At 34.6% G+C, this 18,308-nt stretch overlaps 1 protein-coding gene across 1 annotated transcript in view; it reads right to left on the reverse strand.

Annotated features, from left to right (window-relative positions):
* The window catches only part of MYO9A (myosin IXA), a 181,041-nt gene that overhangs the window by 79,321 nt on the left and 83,412 nt on the right, over positions 1–18,308 (reverse strand). Inside the window, exons 15-17 of the mRNA XM_052646755.1 lie at positions 12,233–12,308; positions 7,935–8,078; positions 6,328–6,367 (exon numbers count right to left, since the gene is read on the reverse strand). Coding sequence (XP_052502715.1) covers positions 6,328–6,367; positions 7,935–8,078; positions 12,233–12,308 — 260 coding nt within the window. The remainder of the gene's footprint in view (positions 1–6,327; positions 6,368–7,934; positions 8,079–12,232; positions 12,309–18,308) is intronic.

Raw genomic sequence — 18,308 nt, forward strand, 5'->3', positions numbered from 1 at the left:
TGGTGACTGCAGCCATGAAATTAAAAGAGGCTTACCTCTTAGAAGAAAAGTTATGACCAACCTGGACAGCATATTAAAAGCAGAGACATTACTTTGCCAACAAACATCCATCTAGTCAGATCTATGGTTTTTCCAGTAGTCATGTATAGATGTGAGAGTTGGACTATAAGGAAAGCTGAGCCCCGAGAATTGATGCTCTTGAACTGTGGTGTTGGAGAAGACTCTTGAGAGTCCCTTGGACTGCAAGGAGATTCAACCAGTCCGTCCTAAAGGAAATCAGTCCTCAATATTCATTGGAAGGACTGATGTTGAAGCTGAAACTCCAATACTTTGGCCACCTGATGCAAAGAACTGACTCACTGGAAAAGACCCTGACACTGGGAAAGATTGAAGGCAGGAGGAGAAGGGGACGACAGAGGATGGGATTGGCTGGACAGCATCACCAACTCAATGGACATGAGTTTGAGTAAACTCTGGGAGTTGGTGATGGACAGGGAGGCCTGGGGTGCTGCAGCCCATGGGGTTGCAAAGAGTCAGACATTGCTGAGCTACTGACCTGAACTGACTGAATCAAGGCAGAGGGTTTGGCGACTAGCTTGTTTCTGCCACCAAACACGTATACAAAAGTACTTCAGCCTTCCGTGGCCCGTGTCCAGGCACTACTTCTGAGAGTGTTGAGAGGCAGCATGCAGGGCATCTGTGTTGTCAGTGCAACTCTAGTAAAAGCACCTTAGTACAGAAGCCAATAATTATAGCAGCTTCTCCATGAGCCTGGAAGCAGGTGCAAAGATCGCAGCTTCCTCATTTGCTAGCTTTTGGAGTATAGCTGAGGTCAGTTTTGCTCTCTAACGTCTGATGATTTCTGTAAGCACCACTTTGAATTAAGACCCTTTATACTTAAAAAGGGGGCTTCCCTGGTGGGTCAGATGGTAAAGAACCTACCCTCAATGCAAAAGATGTGGATTCACTCCCTAGGTTAGGAAGATCCCCTGGAGAAGGGAAGGGCTACCCACTCCAGTATTCTTGCCTAGAGAATTCCATGCACAGAGGAGCCTGGTGGGCTACAAGTCATGGGGTTGCAAAGAGCTGGACACCAAGGAGCAGTATTTTCTTCTTTTACTACTTAAACATATCCACAGTGATTATTAACTTGCAATGGAATCCTGACCTATAGAGGCAATAAATTAAATTCAATCCCTAGACTATACAGTAAGCCAGGAACACATAAACAGGAAAAAAAAAAATACAGTCCCTTATCAACCTGCATCCTTAAGTCCTAATTATTAATCTTCATAAGTTAGGAGTTACACATAAAGCAACTGAAGAATACAAAACAGGGTATTAGTAAAGGATTTTGGAGCTCCTTTTAGCCAATCACTAATCAATTTTGAAAACCCTACTAATTTACGGCAGTGAGTTTGTCAATGGAAAGAACATATCTATACTGATGCACAACCTTATGTTATTTATAAAGCAGAAAAAGTTTCATTGTATGAGAAGCAGAGATTTGAGTTAAAAGCATGATAAATATAGAAGACTAAATAAACAGTTTTAATTTTGACAATATAAACATCAAAAAATACAAACTTCCAAGTGGTAATATAAGTATAATACACATTTAAATGATTCCACCTAAGGAAAAAGAAATTTCCAACAAACACTTATCATCTATATATAAGAATGATAAAAAAAAAAAAAGCTTAAAAGAACATGTCCCATGATCATAAACGAGCAGAAGACTTCAACAGACAGTTCTCAAAATATACATGACAAGTAACATAATGAAAACCAATCTTGCTTTAATCAAAGAAACACACCTTTTCTTTAAGATTTATTGCACATTCAATTGGCAAACATATAAAGGCTGATCAAATTCAGTATACATAAAATAGGCATATTTATGTATTGTTCTTAGGAGTGAAAATCCTTATTAACTTCCTGATATTAAGCAATTTCATGTCTAGGTATTTATCTAAGGAAAGATAGAATATAACTTGTGACAATGTACTTCAAAAATATAGTGAAAAGTTCTGACTAGAGATAACGAACTACACGAAACTTTTTTCATGACGTTCATCCACACAACTGAACACTGTACAGCTCCTAAAAATACTATAAACCTATATTCTGACATTGAAAAATATCTGCAAATACTCTTGACCAAAAAAAGTCACACAAAACAATAATATATTCACATAAATATATAATGGTATGTGTGTGTTAAATTTTCAGTTTTTACTTAAGTTGAAATCCTTCCCTTCAGGAATTTAATTGGAAAAGTCAATCAAACAAAAAAACCCAATACAAAATATCTACATTCATTCTTATCTCCAGATCTTTCCAATTTTTTCATTTGTTTGGAATATTAGACCTTTAAATGGGTTAATTTCTCTTAGTATTCAACTTATAGCTTAAATACCCAAATTTTTTCATAAAGTTATTACTTGCATACCCCAAAAGCAGCCTACCTGTATGCTAATAATATGTCATTTCATCTTCCTCTTTGCATATAATATCATCTAAATCTTTTACTGTTTTTCTCTTTCTCTGAAAGAATCACTACAAGAGAGCAAGAGTTCTTGGACTAGACCGTCTATCCCTGCACTAACAATGTCTAAAACAGTGTCTGGTTCTGCATGTGCCGTGCTCAGTCGCTCAGTCGTGTCTGACTCTTTGCAACCCCACAGACTGTAGCCCACCAGGCTCTGCTGTCCACAGAGATGCTCCAGGCAAGCATACTGGAGTGGGTTGCCATGCCCTCCTCCAGGGGATCTTCCCAACCCAGGGACTGAACCCAGGGTTTCAATCTCCCGCATTGCAGGCAGATTCTTTACCGTGTGAGCCACCAGGGAAGCCCCTGATTCTGCAAACTCAATAAATATTAGTTGGGTGAACCAACGAATGGTTAACAAGTAATGATTTTTCAACAGTGTTTCCTCAGACTTATGCCCATGAAACTCATCATGATTAGATCTATCAAGAAATATTCAATGATTACTACAGATCCGGTTCTATTCTAAGTGGTCAGAATACACTACATTCAAGTACAAGGAAACGGGACTATAAGGACATTAAAAAAAATAAATGATAATCTCAGGGTTATTCCGATTTATGAAGATAAAACAGTGCAAGGAAGAATGGAGATATAAGGCAGAGCAGAACAAGGCAGTGGACAGGAGGCTAAGAATGCAAGAAAGAGATAAAACCAGTTAAGGGACAGCTTCAATAGAACAGCATGATGTGACAAGGACTGAAATGCAGGTCCAAGATCTAGCAGGAAACAGATAACGGATTTAATTCCTTTCTTAGGTCTTCTGTTCATTATCTACTTTATTCCTTTCTTAACTCCATCTTCATTGTTTAGTTTATTCAGATTAGTCAATTCGTTCTTTTTTAAACAATTATTTACTGCCTGCTGTGCAAGGTGCTGTAGATACAAAGATTAAGAAGATATTGCTCATGCTGTTAAAGAGAACTAAAATAGATAATAAACTTATCTTCAAGGTTTGAGCCTGAGTGACTACAAAATTCAGGAGGGGAGGGACACAGCAAAATCTCTTAGGGCATAAGTCTGAGATATGAGCAGGATGTCACAGTAGAAATGTACAACAGTGGAACTGGGGGTAAAAGACTAGAAATTTAAAGGCAGATCGAATTATAAAGATATATTTAATAGAAGTGATTGATGGTTTCAAGGTATGAGAGGGAAAGTACTCTCTAGAAGAAAAAAGCACTATCAAAACAGAACTATATTAACAGAGGGCTAAGGGCTGTTGGAGGTTACATGTGTTTAATATTTGCCTGTGTTTATTCAGAATTGTAAAAAAAAAAAAGCATTCTAAATCCTGCCTTTATCAATAAAATGAGATGCTAGAGGTGCCCTTAATATAAGTGACTGAACCTTATTTCCAGTAGCAATAAAAGTTGTAGGAATATGTACATCAATGATTCACACTCAAGGTAAGAAAGCAGTTTCAAATTTCACAAAAGAGCAAAAGGGGAAAAAAGTTTAGGTTATCTGCATTGCTGCTGCTTCCTTCCACACCACATATAAAACTAACTTAATGCAACAGAAAGAACTTGTTCAGAAATGACCATGGTCAATGAGGATCTAGGATCTGCTAATTTAATTTTATAAATATAAAAATTTATTTTGTCTTGGTTTGAACTGGACTGAAAGAAACAAGCAAAACATTCACTAAGCATAATTAGAAAAAATAAGGTATATTTAAATAAGGGTAGGAAACAAAGATGAAGAGTGAGGTTACTAATCAAACGACACATTATACATATATGTATGTACACATATAAGCCACAAATTCAACTCTAACATTTTGGTAGAAAACATGAAGAAAATAATTATTTTACTGAATACTAATCGTGCACATGGGCTGCTCTGGTGGCTCAGTGGTGAATACCTGCTGCCCATGCAGGAGGCAGAGGTTTGATCCCTGGGCCAGGAAGATCCTCTGGAGTAGGAAATGGCAACCTACTCCAGGATTCTTTTTTTTTTCCCACTCCAGGATTCTTGCCTGGGAAATCCCATGGACAGAGGAGCCTGGTACACTCTAGTCCACAGGGTCACAAAAGAGTTGGACACGACTTAGCAACAACAATAATCATGCACATACCAAATATATGTATTTCTTCCTAACGTGTATTATCCCCCACATTACAAATGAAGAGACAGAAGTTAAGACAAGTTAGAGAATTTACTCCAAAGACCAGAGAGCAAGTAACAACAGACCCATCATTCGAATGTAGGTCAGTTTTATTCCAAGGTCTATACTCTCATAGACTATGCTGCCTCTCTAATATTAAATATATGTACTTGAATACACAAGACATGTATACCTGTGGCAGATTCATGTCAATGTGTGTCAAGTAATTAGCCTCCAATTAAAATAAATAAATTTATACTTAAAAAAAAGCATACACAAGACACTAAAATAAACAATAGCTATATTTAATTTTGAAAAATTGAGAAACGGATGGGATTCCTGTGATTGATAACTGAATGGTATTATTGACTTCAGATGTATCTAACATATTCTTGTTGACTATCATATGAAGTTCAAGAAGTTACAAAACAATGTATATATAGATACAAGGAGTCACTTTGCTGTACAGCAGAAATTAATACATTTTAAATCAATAGTTCAATTAAAAAAAATAAGTTATCCATCTGAAGAGAATGAAAAGAACAGGGCAAACACTAGACCCACAGGTGGCATTCAAAATACTAAAAGGATCAAGAGACAGTGAAGTAAAAAAAAGACAAATGAACAATGACAAATATTTGACAAAGAACATGGTATGGTCTCCTCTTCTCTCTACATAAAATTTTTCATGATAAGAACATAATCACAAACCACTCAGTAAATTTTCTTTGTGGTTTAAAACACATTTGCCATACCACAGACCACGTCAGCAATGCATTCAATTTTCTTTGGAAATAGAAGGCAACTCAAGTAGAAGGAAAAACTACAGATTCACTTTCTTGTTCCTTAAACTAGAGAATTTTGAGAATAAACAGCCCTTTTTCAGTTCTTTTAAAATCTTTGAATTATGTTCATTAACAAAGTTAATGACAGGACTCCTTTGGAAGGGCAGAAGAGAAAGAAAAACTCTAAGATTGTTCTTCAGTAAATCTAATAAACATTTTGGCACGCAATAAGAGTAAGCAAATTACAAGTCCTGGGCCAAGTTATGCCCATTGTTTTATAAGATTTCTATGGTTGAAAAAACTGTATGAAATTTAAGTTTCAGTATCCATAAATAAAGTTTTATTGGAATACAGTCACAGTCATTCAGTTACATATTGTCTACAGCTGCATTTGTGCTATGACAGCAGAGCCAAGTAGTTATAACCCAGACCAGATGAGCCTGCCAAGTCTAACTGGACCTTTACAGAAAAACCAGGCTAACTAATGTTAGTGATGATGACAGAAATTATTTTTAAATCAGATAAAATTTTAAAAATTTTAATTAGATAAAATTCAGAATGTCTCCTTAACCTGATTTAAGGAGAAATGAAAAAATCTATGCAGAGTCAATTACTCAACAAAAATTTACATCTATATTCAGAAGCTTTTCAAACACTAGAAAGTGAGATATATCACCAATATTTACCAGCATTAAGCTTTGCCATTTCATAATAACATCCAGCATTATTTCTAAAATGGTTTTAACTGAACATACATAATCTGTATTTTGGGTACAAATAAGATATGTCTTGTTTATGATTTCTATAGATTGTTTGCATGAATAATAAAAAAAAAATCATGAAGTGAGGCACAAAGGAAAAAATATTTTCATAATACTCACCTTTGGAAGCCCAGGTTTGGATTTGAAATTTTTGTTTCTCCTATAGAGAAAAATCTTACATTAGAAGAAAAAAAAAAAAAATATCGAAAAGATGAATTTCAAGTTCTCTACAAAAAGAACATTATATACCCACTTCCAAGTTATAGGTCCTTTAAATGAAAACACTGTCTAATTCAACTAAGCAGGCACCTTTGGGAAGGAAGGATAAGCAAAGTAAAGACATGCCTGCTCCATAATACAGGTACAAACAGACTGAGCTTGATGATCAGTAGCATAACGTAGATTCAAAGCTCAAGTTTCATTTTCTTTTGGACCCTAACAGGGCTCTGCATTCTTAACCTACAGAGGCCTTGTTTCTGTCATTTTAAACTTAAAAAGATGCCTAATTTCATGAATTATTAAAATGTACTTTTCACTAAGACTTATGATCTTCCATTTTCAGAAACTATAAATTCTGCTCTGCTCTTCCTTATTCATAATTCAATATCACACTTTGATCAAACCTTTTTTTTTTTTTTAATGGCTACAAAAAAAGGAATAAAACCCAGTGCTTATGAACATGGGCTGGGGAATCAGGAAGACCTGGGCTTGTTGAATCTGAGCTCTATCACCTACCAAGGTATGATTTTAATCTCTTTAAAACCTGGTTTCATTATGTAACAGTGTAAAATGATATCAACCTCACAGAGTTGCTATGAGGATTAAATGAGTTTATTCACAATTCTAGAATGTAGCATGACATATAAATTGAGCCTATTAACACTGTTAAGAGATGACTTAGGGATTAAGAAATATAATCCAGTCACACTTCTAGCTAATGATCAAAAAATATGCTTTGGAAGTGATTTAAATATATTGATATGGGTAGGTAAGAACTTTTTACTGGTCCACCATGCATGGTTAATACCTATACCCCGAAACCAGTTCTACATCAGGTAAGAAGAAACAGCAGGTTTGGCAAGTATTATGTATCACCGTACAGGTGCCCCTTGAACAACACGAGTTTAGACTGTAAGGGTCCAGTTACACATGGAATTCTTTCAACATGAACTACAACAGTACTACTTGATCTGAGATTGGCTGAATCTGTGGATGTGGAATCACAGATACTGAGGAGCAGTGGATATGGAGGGCTGACTATAAGAAACACAAATTTTCCATTGTGTAGAAGGCTGGCATCTCTAACCCATGCAGTGCTGAATGGTCAACTGTATGTGGTCCCATTCACCATTTCGTAAGAGATTTACCTGCCCAACTTGTTAAGACTGCCAGTATTAAAGGGCAACTGCAGTTAAAAACTAGGAATCTTAAAAAAAGCTAACAGTATTTGCTCTCTCTGGATGTAGAGTCTGTAAAAGAGCAATAAAGAATCATCTCCATAAGTATATTCAGTCATGATCTCCTAGTAAGATGAAAACAAATAAACAAATACCAGCATTATAATACACGAGACTGTCACAGTTCTAAATTCTGACTACTTTTTAATCTTGTTTCACTTAAAATTCCACTCATGAAAATAATGCTTCACAATTACCTCTCTTCTTTTTTAGCCAGAAAATTTAAACCAGTTATAAAAAAGGCAAGCGATATTGTTGATCAATACTAACGTGAGAATCCCATGGGCTCTCTCCAAGAGTTTGCTGCTAGCTGAATTAGCGAATATCCCATCTTTATCAAGCAAGGAGGTGTTACTCGATAGTTTACTCTGGCGAATCCCAGTTCTGCCATTCCAGGCAAAATCAAATGTTTCACTGTAAAAATTAAATATAATACAATTTCCTTAATTGAGACATCCCTAACATTCCAGAAATTTCTTTTAAAAGTAAAACAAAGCTTTAAACACTGAAGTTAAAACTTAACTTTACTTAAAAAAGTAAAATAAAGCTTTAAACACTAAAATTAAAATTTAGAAAAAATGCTAAACCAGCAGAAAACGGTTTTATCAAAGAGATTACTGATCAATTTGGGCTAATCTTTTAGTCTCCCAGAACCAAATATTTCTAGGATTCTACCACATTCACATTCAAAAGTACATGATGAGCACACCATATAGCTAAATGCACCATTTAACAATCAGTAAATCATATAATGTATTATAAGATACTGGCATGTCTTTTGTCTTTGTTTCAGGTCCAAAATCCCCATCCTTGAAAAAGTATATATTAGCCTGAGTGTAACCACTTCTTTGAGTTTTACTTCTTTTCTGAGAATATTCAATGTACGTAAAATAGAAATAGAAACTGTTTGCTTTTTTCCCTGTTAACAGTCTCTCATTAATTTACAGGCCTATAGCCACTGAACCTAAGAAGGCAGAGGACAGTTTCATACCATAAAATTTGATGTATATAACATTATCAAAACAATAAAACTATAGAAATGAAGAACAGGTTAGTGGTTGCTAGAGACAGGAAAGGGACATGGAAGAAAAAGAAGAATACAAATAAGCAGTATGAATAAATTCGTTTATGATGATGAAAGAGTTCTGCATGCTGACTGTGGTGCTGGTTACACAAACTTATGTTGCTGTTGTTTAGTCACTGAGTGGTGTCTGACTCTATTGTGACCCCATGGACTGTAGCCCACCAGGCTCCTTTGTCAGGGGATTTGCCAGGCAAGAATACTGGAGTGCGTTGCTATTTCCTTCTCTAGGGGATCTTCCCGCCCCAGGGATTGAACCCATGTTTTCTGCATTGACTGGTGGATTCTTTACCACTGAGCCACCAGGGAGATAAAATTGCAAAGAAACTACATATATACAAACACAGATTTATTTTAAATGGTGAAAACTATAGTCTAGTTAATATTAATGAAACAATGTAATTTTCCTGATTTTGATAATGTACTACTACTATATAAGATTCTTTTAAGGAAAACTGAATGAAGAGTACATAGGACTCTATAAACTATATTTCCTTTGTACTCTTTTTGAAACTATTTAAAAATGGAATATAACTTAAAATATTTATTTTCCCATTAGTTCTTTACTTAAATTATACCACTTTTTAGATAGCCAGGACAATATCTTCAAAATCTTTTAATAGCTTTGTTCTATCCTCCTGGTCAAGTTTCTAATGAAGAACAACAGAAAATAATCAAACATAAAAAACTTTATCTATAAAAATTTTCATCAATACCAAAAAATTAGAAACAACCTAAATAGCTAACAATTGGAAATAAATAAAGAAATCATGTCATAACCACACCAATGGGAGTCTATAAGGTCATTAAAAATCATGTCATAGAATAGTTATTTAATGGCATAAAAAATTGTCTGCATATATTATCAAATCTAAATAAAGTATTGCTGCATGGTATGGTTTTGTTTAAGACAATTATATTTATACATATGGAAAGAAGAATACATACAAGAAAAATTTTATGGGCAAAGTAGACATTTGCTCAAACAAGATATATGTATTATCAAAAAAGATATACAAATCACCAATAAGCACATAAAAAGATGCTGAACATGATTAGGTATCAGGGAAATACAAACCAAAACTACAAGGAGATACTACTTCAATCCCATTAAGACAGGCAATAACAAAACAACAAGGATGTGGAGAAATTGGAACCTTTATCCATTACTAGTGGGAAGGTTTTTTTTTTGTTTTTTTTTAAGTCGCTCAGTCATGTCCAACTCTTTGTGACCCCATGGACTGTAGCCCACCAGGCTTCTCTATCCATGGGATTTTCCAGGCAAGAATACTGGAGTGGGCTGCCATTTAATGAAGCCTTTATCTCTCACTCAAGGAAAATGTACACAGCTAAAAACAGATTTATATTTGCATTTCCTTGTTTTACAAGTGAAGTTGCTCAGTCATATCCGACTCTTTGTGACCCCATGGACAGTGGAGCCTACTAGGCTCCACTGTCCATGGGATTTTCCAGGCAAGAATACTGGAGTGGGCTGCCTTCTCCAGGGGATCTTCCCAACCCAGGGACTGAACCCGGGTCTCCTGCATTGCAGAGACACTTTAATGTCTGAGCCAAAGACTACCTCAATTCTTAGTCCTAGATCACCACCAAACTGGTTGTTCCACTCTTACATTTATGACTCACTGATTAGGAATATTCCATAGGTAAGATCCAAAAACCTCTACTCAGTATATACAAGCTAATAATTTCATGACTCATTTGATTTTCTAAGTATCTATTTTTTTATCTTCTCCATCTTCTCACTAATTTTCTCTAAAATATGTCTAAAATAAACTCAACAATACAACAAATATGAGCTGGAAGGATTTCCTGTTAAGGCTGCTAGGTGGCCTTATCCTGATAACATTACTTCAGCGCCAAATATCTTTCTTTATTGTATGCAAAGGAAAAGAATTAAGCTAGTGTGATCAATTTCTCCATGAAGAAGGGTCTCATAAATGAGCTTATACACACATCTTTACGATATTAGATCGTCTTTCCATGAGTCCCTAAATTCAGTTAGCTGCTTGAACCCAGAATGATTAATCTTAAACCAAAATATCAGACTATTTCAACTAATGTATAAAAACAGAAGACCATACAGATCACCTCAGACATCCAAAATTGAAAGCAGTACAAACAAACACAAACTTGGGAATTCCCTGGTGGTCCAGTGGTTAGGATATGGCACTTTCCCTGTGGTGGCCCAGGTTCAGTTCCTAGTTGGGGAATTAAGGTCCCACAAGCCACACACAGCAGTCAAAAAAAAAAAAAAAGGAAAGAAAGAAAGTCCACAAATTAGGAATTAGGAAATTTATAACCATTAAATTGCTTCGGGAAATGCAACAAGTCACAGTTCCTTTTTTATATGCAAATCAAGAAAATGAGATCCTTAAGTTAGGGATCTCTAATGACCAGGGTAAGAACACTGCCAGTATATTGAAATAAAGCTACATAGGATCACCAGATTAATGATTTCATTTGTTCTTGAGTAAAATATAACATGCACATATAATGGTGATTTTTGTCAGCAGCCAACTGTCATACATACACTACAAAGATAGTAAGTCATTCAATCATTCATTTTGCTGGCACTAAAGATAAGTAGAGTTGAGGTCAGATACCTGGGCTGTGAAAGTTCTTGTAGGTTAAAACAGCAAACCAAGACTTCTTGTTACAAGCAATAAAGAGTTGTAAAAAAGTTATGGAGCAGAGAAGTGACAATATACATTAGAAAGACATAGTAAATCAAAATGGAAAACCTGATCAATGAAGTTAAACCATAATTCTAAATACTAAATAGATCATCCTAATTTTAGTGTCTTACCAGGGCACTAAGAAGCTCAATTCTCTTGATGTTCAAAATGTACACAGAAAACTTTAGATACTAAACAATGTTCTTTTGCTCATTTAAAGTATAATCTTTATAAAATAGTATGTGCAAAGGAAACAGTTTTATTTACAAACTCAGAACATTACTTGTACTTGTTACTTTCAAATTTTACTCAAGAATTCTTCAGTGAAAATGGTAAAGGTAAGCTGTGGTTACCACATTCATCAAGAAAAGATATTGGAATATTTAAATGTGGCAAAAGTTTAAAGAAAACGTTTCAGATGGTTTGATATAAATCAATTTACTCAGTTATTACTTACCACTAAGATTTCTCCATGGAAAGAAGCAGGAAACCCATTACTTTTGCAAAAGATATAAAATGCCAGAAAAGTCTCAGAAATGAAAACATATGAACTCATTTTTAATCATTCTGGGGAAACTTTTTTTAATTGTACAACCATTTTACCAGAAGCAGTCTTAGATAATATACCCTATTGTTAACTCTAACCTTATTACACTTTTTATAAAAGTTTTAAGAAGGTTTTTTAAAAGGTCTGATTTTCTTCATATTTTTAAAGCCCCAGAAGTATTATTACTAAGAATTCGAGCTATTTCTTCTGTATTTCCTTGAAAACGTAAACCAAACATACTTACTGTTGGTTTTTTTCATTTAGAGTATTCATGCCCTGGAGATCAGAAAGAGGTGTTCTGGGATTTTTCCGAGTTATACCTAGTGTATAGAAAGCAAAAATTTTCAATCAGTGCTATCAGAAACTAAAGACAAAACAGTTTTTCTAAGAGCAAATGAAATTAATATACTTAAATAGCAAATACTGCTAAACATATCAGAAACATCTACACTTGATCTAGCCAAAAGGCTGAGAAGCGATATCAGAAACATCTAAATAAAAATATGAACCAAGTCCCATGACTGTTACTTATAAATCTTAGTCAACAATGAAACCAATTAGGGAATTTAATAATAAATTCTTTAAATTCTTCTCTCATTTAAATATATTTAGGAAATCCAAGGGTAACTGGGCTAAAGGCCTAGAAGTATACAAGTTCTTTTCTTATTTTAATATTAAATATTTAATCATTTCATGTTCAAAAAATTCTTAATTTATTTGCATCACTTTTCAGCAATAGTATATTGCTGACATGAACTGTAGATTTTAGAAATCGATTAATCTTATAAAGACACTGAGAATCAAAGACGATGAATTGCTTCCTCAGAAATAACAGTATTTTTTAAACAAAAACTCTAATTTAAAAAATAAGCAGATCTGAATAGACATTTTTCCCAAAGAAGAGGCACAGATGGCTCACAAGCACATAAAAAGATGCTCAACTTCATTAATCACCAGGGAAATGCAAATCAAAACCAAAATGAGACATCACTTCACACCAGTCAGAAAGGCTATCATAAGTGCTGGCAAGGATGTGGAGAAAGGAAATGCTCATACACTACTGATGGGGATATAAATTGGTGCAGCCACTGTGAAAACAGTATGGAGGTTTCTCAAAAAATTAAAATGGAACTACTATATGATCGAGCAATTCCACTCCTGGATACACATCTGGAAAAAATGAAAATGCTTATTTGAAAAGACACATGCACTCAATGTTCACAGCAGCCCTGTTTGTAACAGCTAAGTAATGGAAGCAACCCACGTGCCCATCAGCCAACAACTGGCATAAGAAGATGTGGTGTGTGTGTATGTACACACACACACACACACTCACACAGACATATTACTCAGATACTAAAAAAAATAAAATACTGCCATCTGCAGCAGTGGAGAGACCTAGAAAATATTATGCTTAGTGAAGTAAGTCAGACAGAGAAAGACAAATACTATATATGACTTATATGTGGAATCTAAAAAAAAAATACCAATGAGTGTATATGCAAAACAGCAACAGACTCACAGATACAGAAAACAAACTTGTAGTTACCACACAGGAGAGGGAAGATGGAAGGGACACAATAGGGATATAGGATTAAGAGACAGAGATTACTATATATAAAATAGTAAAAGTATTTCTACTTGAGATAAAAATCTTGTATGTGGAAAATACTAAGAGATTCACAAAACAATATTAGGACTACTATTAAATAAGTTCAGCAAAATTACAAGATATAAGATCACCATTCAAAAATCCACTTTGTTTCTATACAATAGCAACTAACAATTGGAAATGAAATTAAGAAAACAATTCCATTAATAATAGCATTAAAATAATATAAAAGGAATAAGTTGAACAAAAAAATATAATAATTTTAAAAGGAAACCTAAATAAAAGGAAAGCCATCTGTGCTCATGGATTGGAAAACTTAATACTGTTTTAAGATCGCAATGTTCCTGAATTCATTCACAGATCAATGCAATCTCTATTAAAATTCCAGCTGTTTTTTTTTTTTTACTAAAATGAATAAGCTGACCCTAAAATTGATATGGAAATGCAAAAGGCCCAGAATAGCAAAACTAATGTTGAAAAAAGAAAACACAGTTGGAGGACTCATACTTTCTGAATGCAAAACTTACTATAAACATATAGTAACTGAGACAGTATGGTACCAGTATAAAGATAGGCAGATCAATGGAAAGGAACCTAGACATAAACCTTTACATTTATGATCAAATGAAATTTGACAAAGGTGCCAAGACAATTCAATGAGAAAAGAATAATTCAACATAAACTGAGAAAACTAGACAACCACATGGAAAAGAATGAAGTTGGTGATCCAGTGGCTAAGACTTTGCCTTCCAATGCAGAAGGCAGGGGTTTGATCCCTTGTGGGGAAGCTAAGATCCCACATGCCTCATGGCCAAAAATTCAAAACATAAACAACAGAAGCAATACTGTAACAAAGACTTCTAAAACAGTCCACATCAAAAAAAAAAAAAAAAAAAAAACCAAGAATGAACTTGGATCAAAGACCAAAATATAAATGGTCAAAGTACAAAACTGTTAAAATGTGGGAGTAAATATTTCTGACTTGGATTAGGCAGTAGTTCTATAGCTATGACATCAAAAGAATAAGCAACCAGAGAGAAAAACTGATAAACAAGGAATTATCAAAATCTAAAACTTTGGGGTTTCAAAGGATTCTATATTAAGAAAGTGAAAAGGCAATCCATAGAATGGTAGAAAATGGCAAATCAAATATCTGATGAGAAACTTGAATCTAGAATATTAAAAGAACTTTCACAACTGAATAATATTAAGACAACCCAATTTTTAAAAGAACAAAGGATATGAATAGGCATTTATCCAAAGATGACAAGCAAACAGCTAATAAGTACATAAAAAGATGTTCAGTATGATTAGTCACCAGAGAAATGAAATTAAAACCACGAGACTACTTCACACCCCCTATGCGTGCGTGCTAAGTAAGTTACTGCAGACGTGTCCTACTCTTTGCAACCCCATGGAGCCCACCAGGCTCCTCTATCCATAGGATTTTCTAAACAAGAGTACTGGAGTGGGGTGCCATTTCCTCCTCCAGGGGATCTTCCCCACTCTGGGATCGAACCCACATCTCCTGTGTCTCCTGCACTGCTAGGTGGACTCTACCACTGCACCACCTGGGAAGTCCTTCATGAATACACTGCTGAATGTGAAATGACAGTTAGTTTGGAAAACAGCTAGCAGTTCAAGAAAAAATTAAACAAGAGTTACCATTTGACCCCAGAAATTCCACTACTAAGTATACATCCAGGAGAATTGAAGAGGTAACGTCTATATCCATATAAAAATGTTACTGGAAAACATATGTCTTGGGATCAACAAATTCAGTTAGAACTTTGAACAACTTTATTTTCTTAGATATTTGAATGCATTGATTTCATTTCACTTATTCAGTTCCTAAGTTGTAGATACCAATTATCCTTAAGACAAATTATCCTTTTCTATTCTCCATGCCCATTCTTTTCTCCTGCATACTGACACATAATCACCTCAGGCCTTTCCTTAATACTACTAATGCAATTTTCAATTATGTTTCCTCTACTTATTGAGATCACATAGTTGTTGATTTATGCCTCTGATTTTAGCTCAAAACCTGTTTCAATATCATTCTGATTATTTCATAGTCTTAAATTTGTGCTACTGCTTTACTGGATTCATGTTCTTAAATTCTTCTTAAACTGTAAACTACTCACAGGGAATTTTCTTCCCTTTTTTGGAGTATCTTCCTTGTAAATACAATAGGGTGTTTCTTTTGTGCGCATTTCTTTTATGATATCATTTAAACTTTTTGAAAAACCCACTGTGAGACTCTAAATGGTGATGTAAATCTATTCATACTTTTATTAATTTAAAATCATAGTACTTATTTCTCATATTTTGTTTCACATTTATTTCACTCTTCAAACTCATTTTTTTCCCGATAGATGAAGGTTTCTTGAGCTACTTTAAAAGATAAAGATTCAGGGAAATCCATGATGGTCCAGTAGTTAGGACTCTGGGTTTTTGCTGTGGAAGGCAAGGATTCAACCCCCGATCAGGGAACTAAGGTTCCATGAACAGTGCAGAGTTGTCCCACTCCCCCACAAAAATTCAACTTTTGTTATTACTATGTTTGTCTGTAAGGCAGACCTTCATGTTTGTTTACCCATATTGATTTCCAAAATTTGATAAATAGCTGTATTTTACCAACTCAATAAAAACAGCTCCCTGACATACCTCCAGGCTTCATCAAAATATATACTGGCATACCTTGTGTTTCTGTCGACCATTTTCAAACAGGAATTCTAGTCATATAACATTTTTAGAATATTTTAAATTATGTTAGTGCAAGTCTCTGTATAGGGCAATAGCCAAAGGGCTTTGGCATTCATTATCACATTTGAGTCTCGCACTGCCCCTGTGCAGAGAGACTACCTTTCAGAGAAGGAAACTGAAGCTCTGAGAAACCCCTTCCACACACAGTAACACAAGGGCTAAGTCGCAGAGCCAGAATTTGGGCCTAGTCCTGCCTGACTTCAAATGCCAGGCTGTTTCTCATCTCGCTTTGAGAGTAATGTGAAGGTCCCTACGTCATAATCTATGTGCCCCGCCACAAACCTCAGGTCTTCCAAGAACTGGAGCCTTCCTCAATATTAGGTGAGCAGGCTGCTGGTTCCCACTCTGATCTGGAGGAAGTCCTTATGAATAAGGTGTGGACATTTCCTGGGGTTTCTATATTTTTATTTTTAATATTCTTAATTCCATGAAAAATAGTCTTTTCTACATATCTATAATTTATGTCAGGCTTCATGATAAGCAATTAATCTTTTAAATTGTGGCAAAATTTACACACTGTAAAACATATTCATTGTAAGCATATAGTTGGTCAAGTATAGGGAAAAACTGCAACCGAAGAAGATATACTGAGTGACTAATAAAGCTGGCAGTCTTTAAAGAGCCTAGGGATCATTCATATATCTTCTTTTCTAAGTGTATGCTTAAACCTCTTGACCGTTTTTAATTGAACTGTTTCTCTTATTGCAGTTTTTCCATATTTTGTCTTTGAGTCCATTATCAGTTATGTATTATAAATTATTATGAATATTGTTTCTCAGGCTGTGAGATGCTTTTTAACAGTATCTTGAAAGTTTTCAATTTTGATGAACTTCAATAATTAATATCAGTTTTTTTTCTTTTATACTTCATGCTCTTATGTTCCATCTAATAAATTTTGTCCCAAGACTGCAAAGATCTTCTCTCAGGTTTTCTTCTGTAAATTCAACATTTTATTCTTTGCAAAGAGCTGTATGACCCATTTCAAGTTAATGTTTATGTATAATATAAGGTAAGATCAAAGTTCTCTTGAACATTCTATTTGCCATGAAGTGATGGGTTTGGATGCCAAGATCTTAGTTTTTTGACTGTTGAATTTTAAGCCAGCTTTTTCACGCTCCTCTTTCACTTTCATTAAGAGGCTCTTTAGTTCTTCTTCGTTATCTGCCATAAGGGTGGTGTCATCTGCATATCTGAGGTTATTGATACTTCTCCCGGCAACCTTGATTTCAGCCTGTGCTTCATCCACCCCAGCTTTTCTTGTAACATTGTCTAATTTTGGTTTTAGAGTAATTATACAGGCCTCAAGATATGATTCGTATAGTATTCCTTGCTCCTTTGTTTTCTGGAATAGCTGAGCAGAACTGGTATTATTCTTTTCTTAAACGTTTTCAAAATAAAACTGGTTATCCAAACTATTTGAGTTTGGACTTTTCTGTTTCCATGTGTGGGAAGATTTTATTTATGAATCCAATCACTGATAGAAGACTAAATAAATTCTCTGTTTTTTCTTGGATCAATTTTGATAACTTGTTAACATTCAAGGCATTTATATATTTCATCTAAGCTGCTGAATATTCTTCCATAAATATTCATTATCTCTCCTCAATCTTTTGATGTCTATACCATATATAAATGTCTCATTCATTTCAAATAACAGTATTTTTGTCTTCTCTCATATTTCTTGATCAGAATGGCTAGAACTACACTGTCCAGGTACAAGTAGCCACCAGCAATATGTGGCCATTCAAATTTAAGCTGATTTAATTAAATTTCAGTTTTGAATTAAAAAAAAAACTTCAGGTGTTTAATAACAAAATGTGGCTAATGGTTACAGTTTTGAAGAGCATAGCTGGAGAACATTTTCATCCTCACAGAAAGTTCTACTGATCAGTACTGGAACTCAAGCTTTATTAATTTCAAAAATTGATCTTTTGGTTTC

This window comes from Budorcas taxicolor, chromosome 10, assembly GCF_023091745.1.
Source record: "Budorcas taxicolor isolate Tak-1 chromosome 10, Takin1.1, whole genome shotgun sequence".
In the NCBI taxonomy this organism is placed as follows: Eukaryota; Metazoa; Chordata; class Mammalia; order Artiodactyla; family Bovidae; genus Budorcas; species Budorcas taxicolor.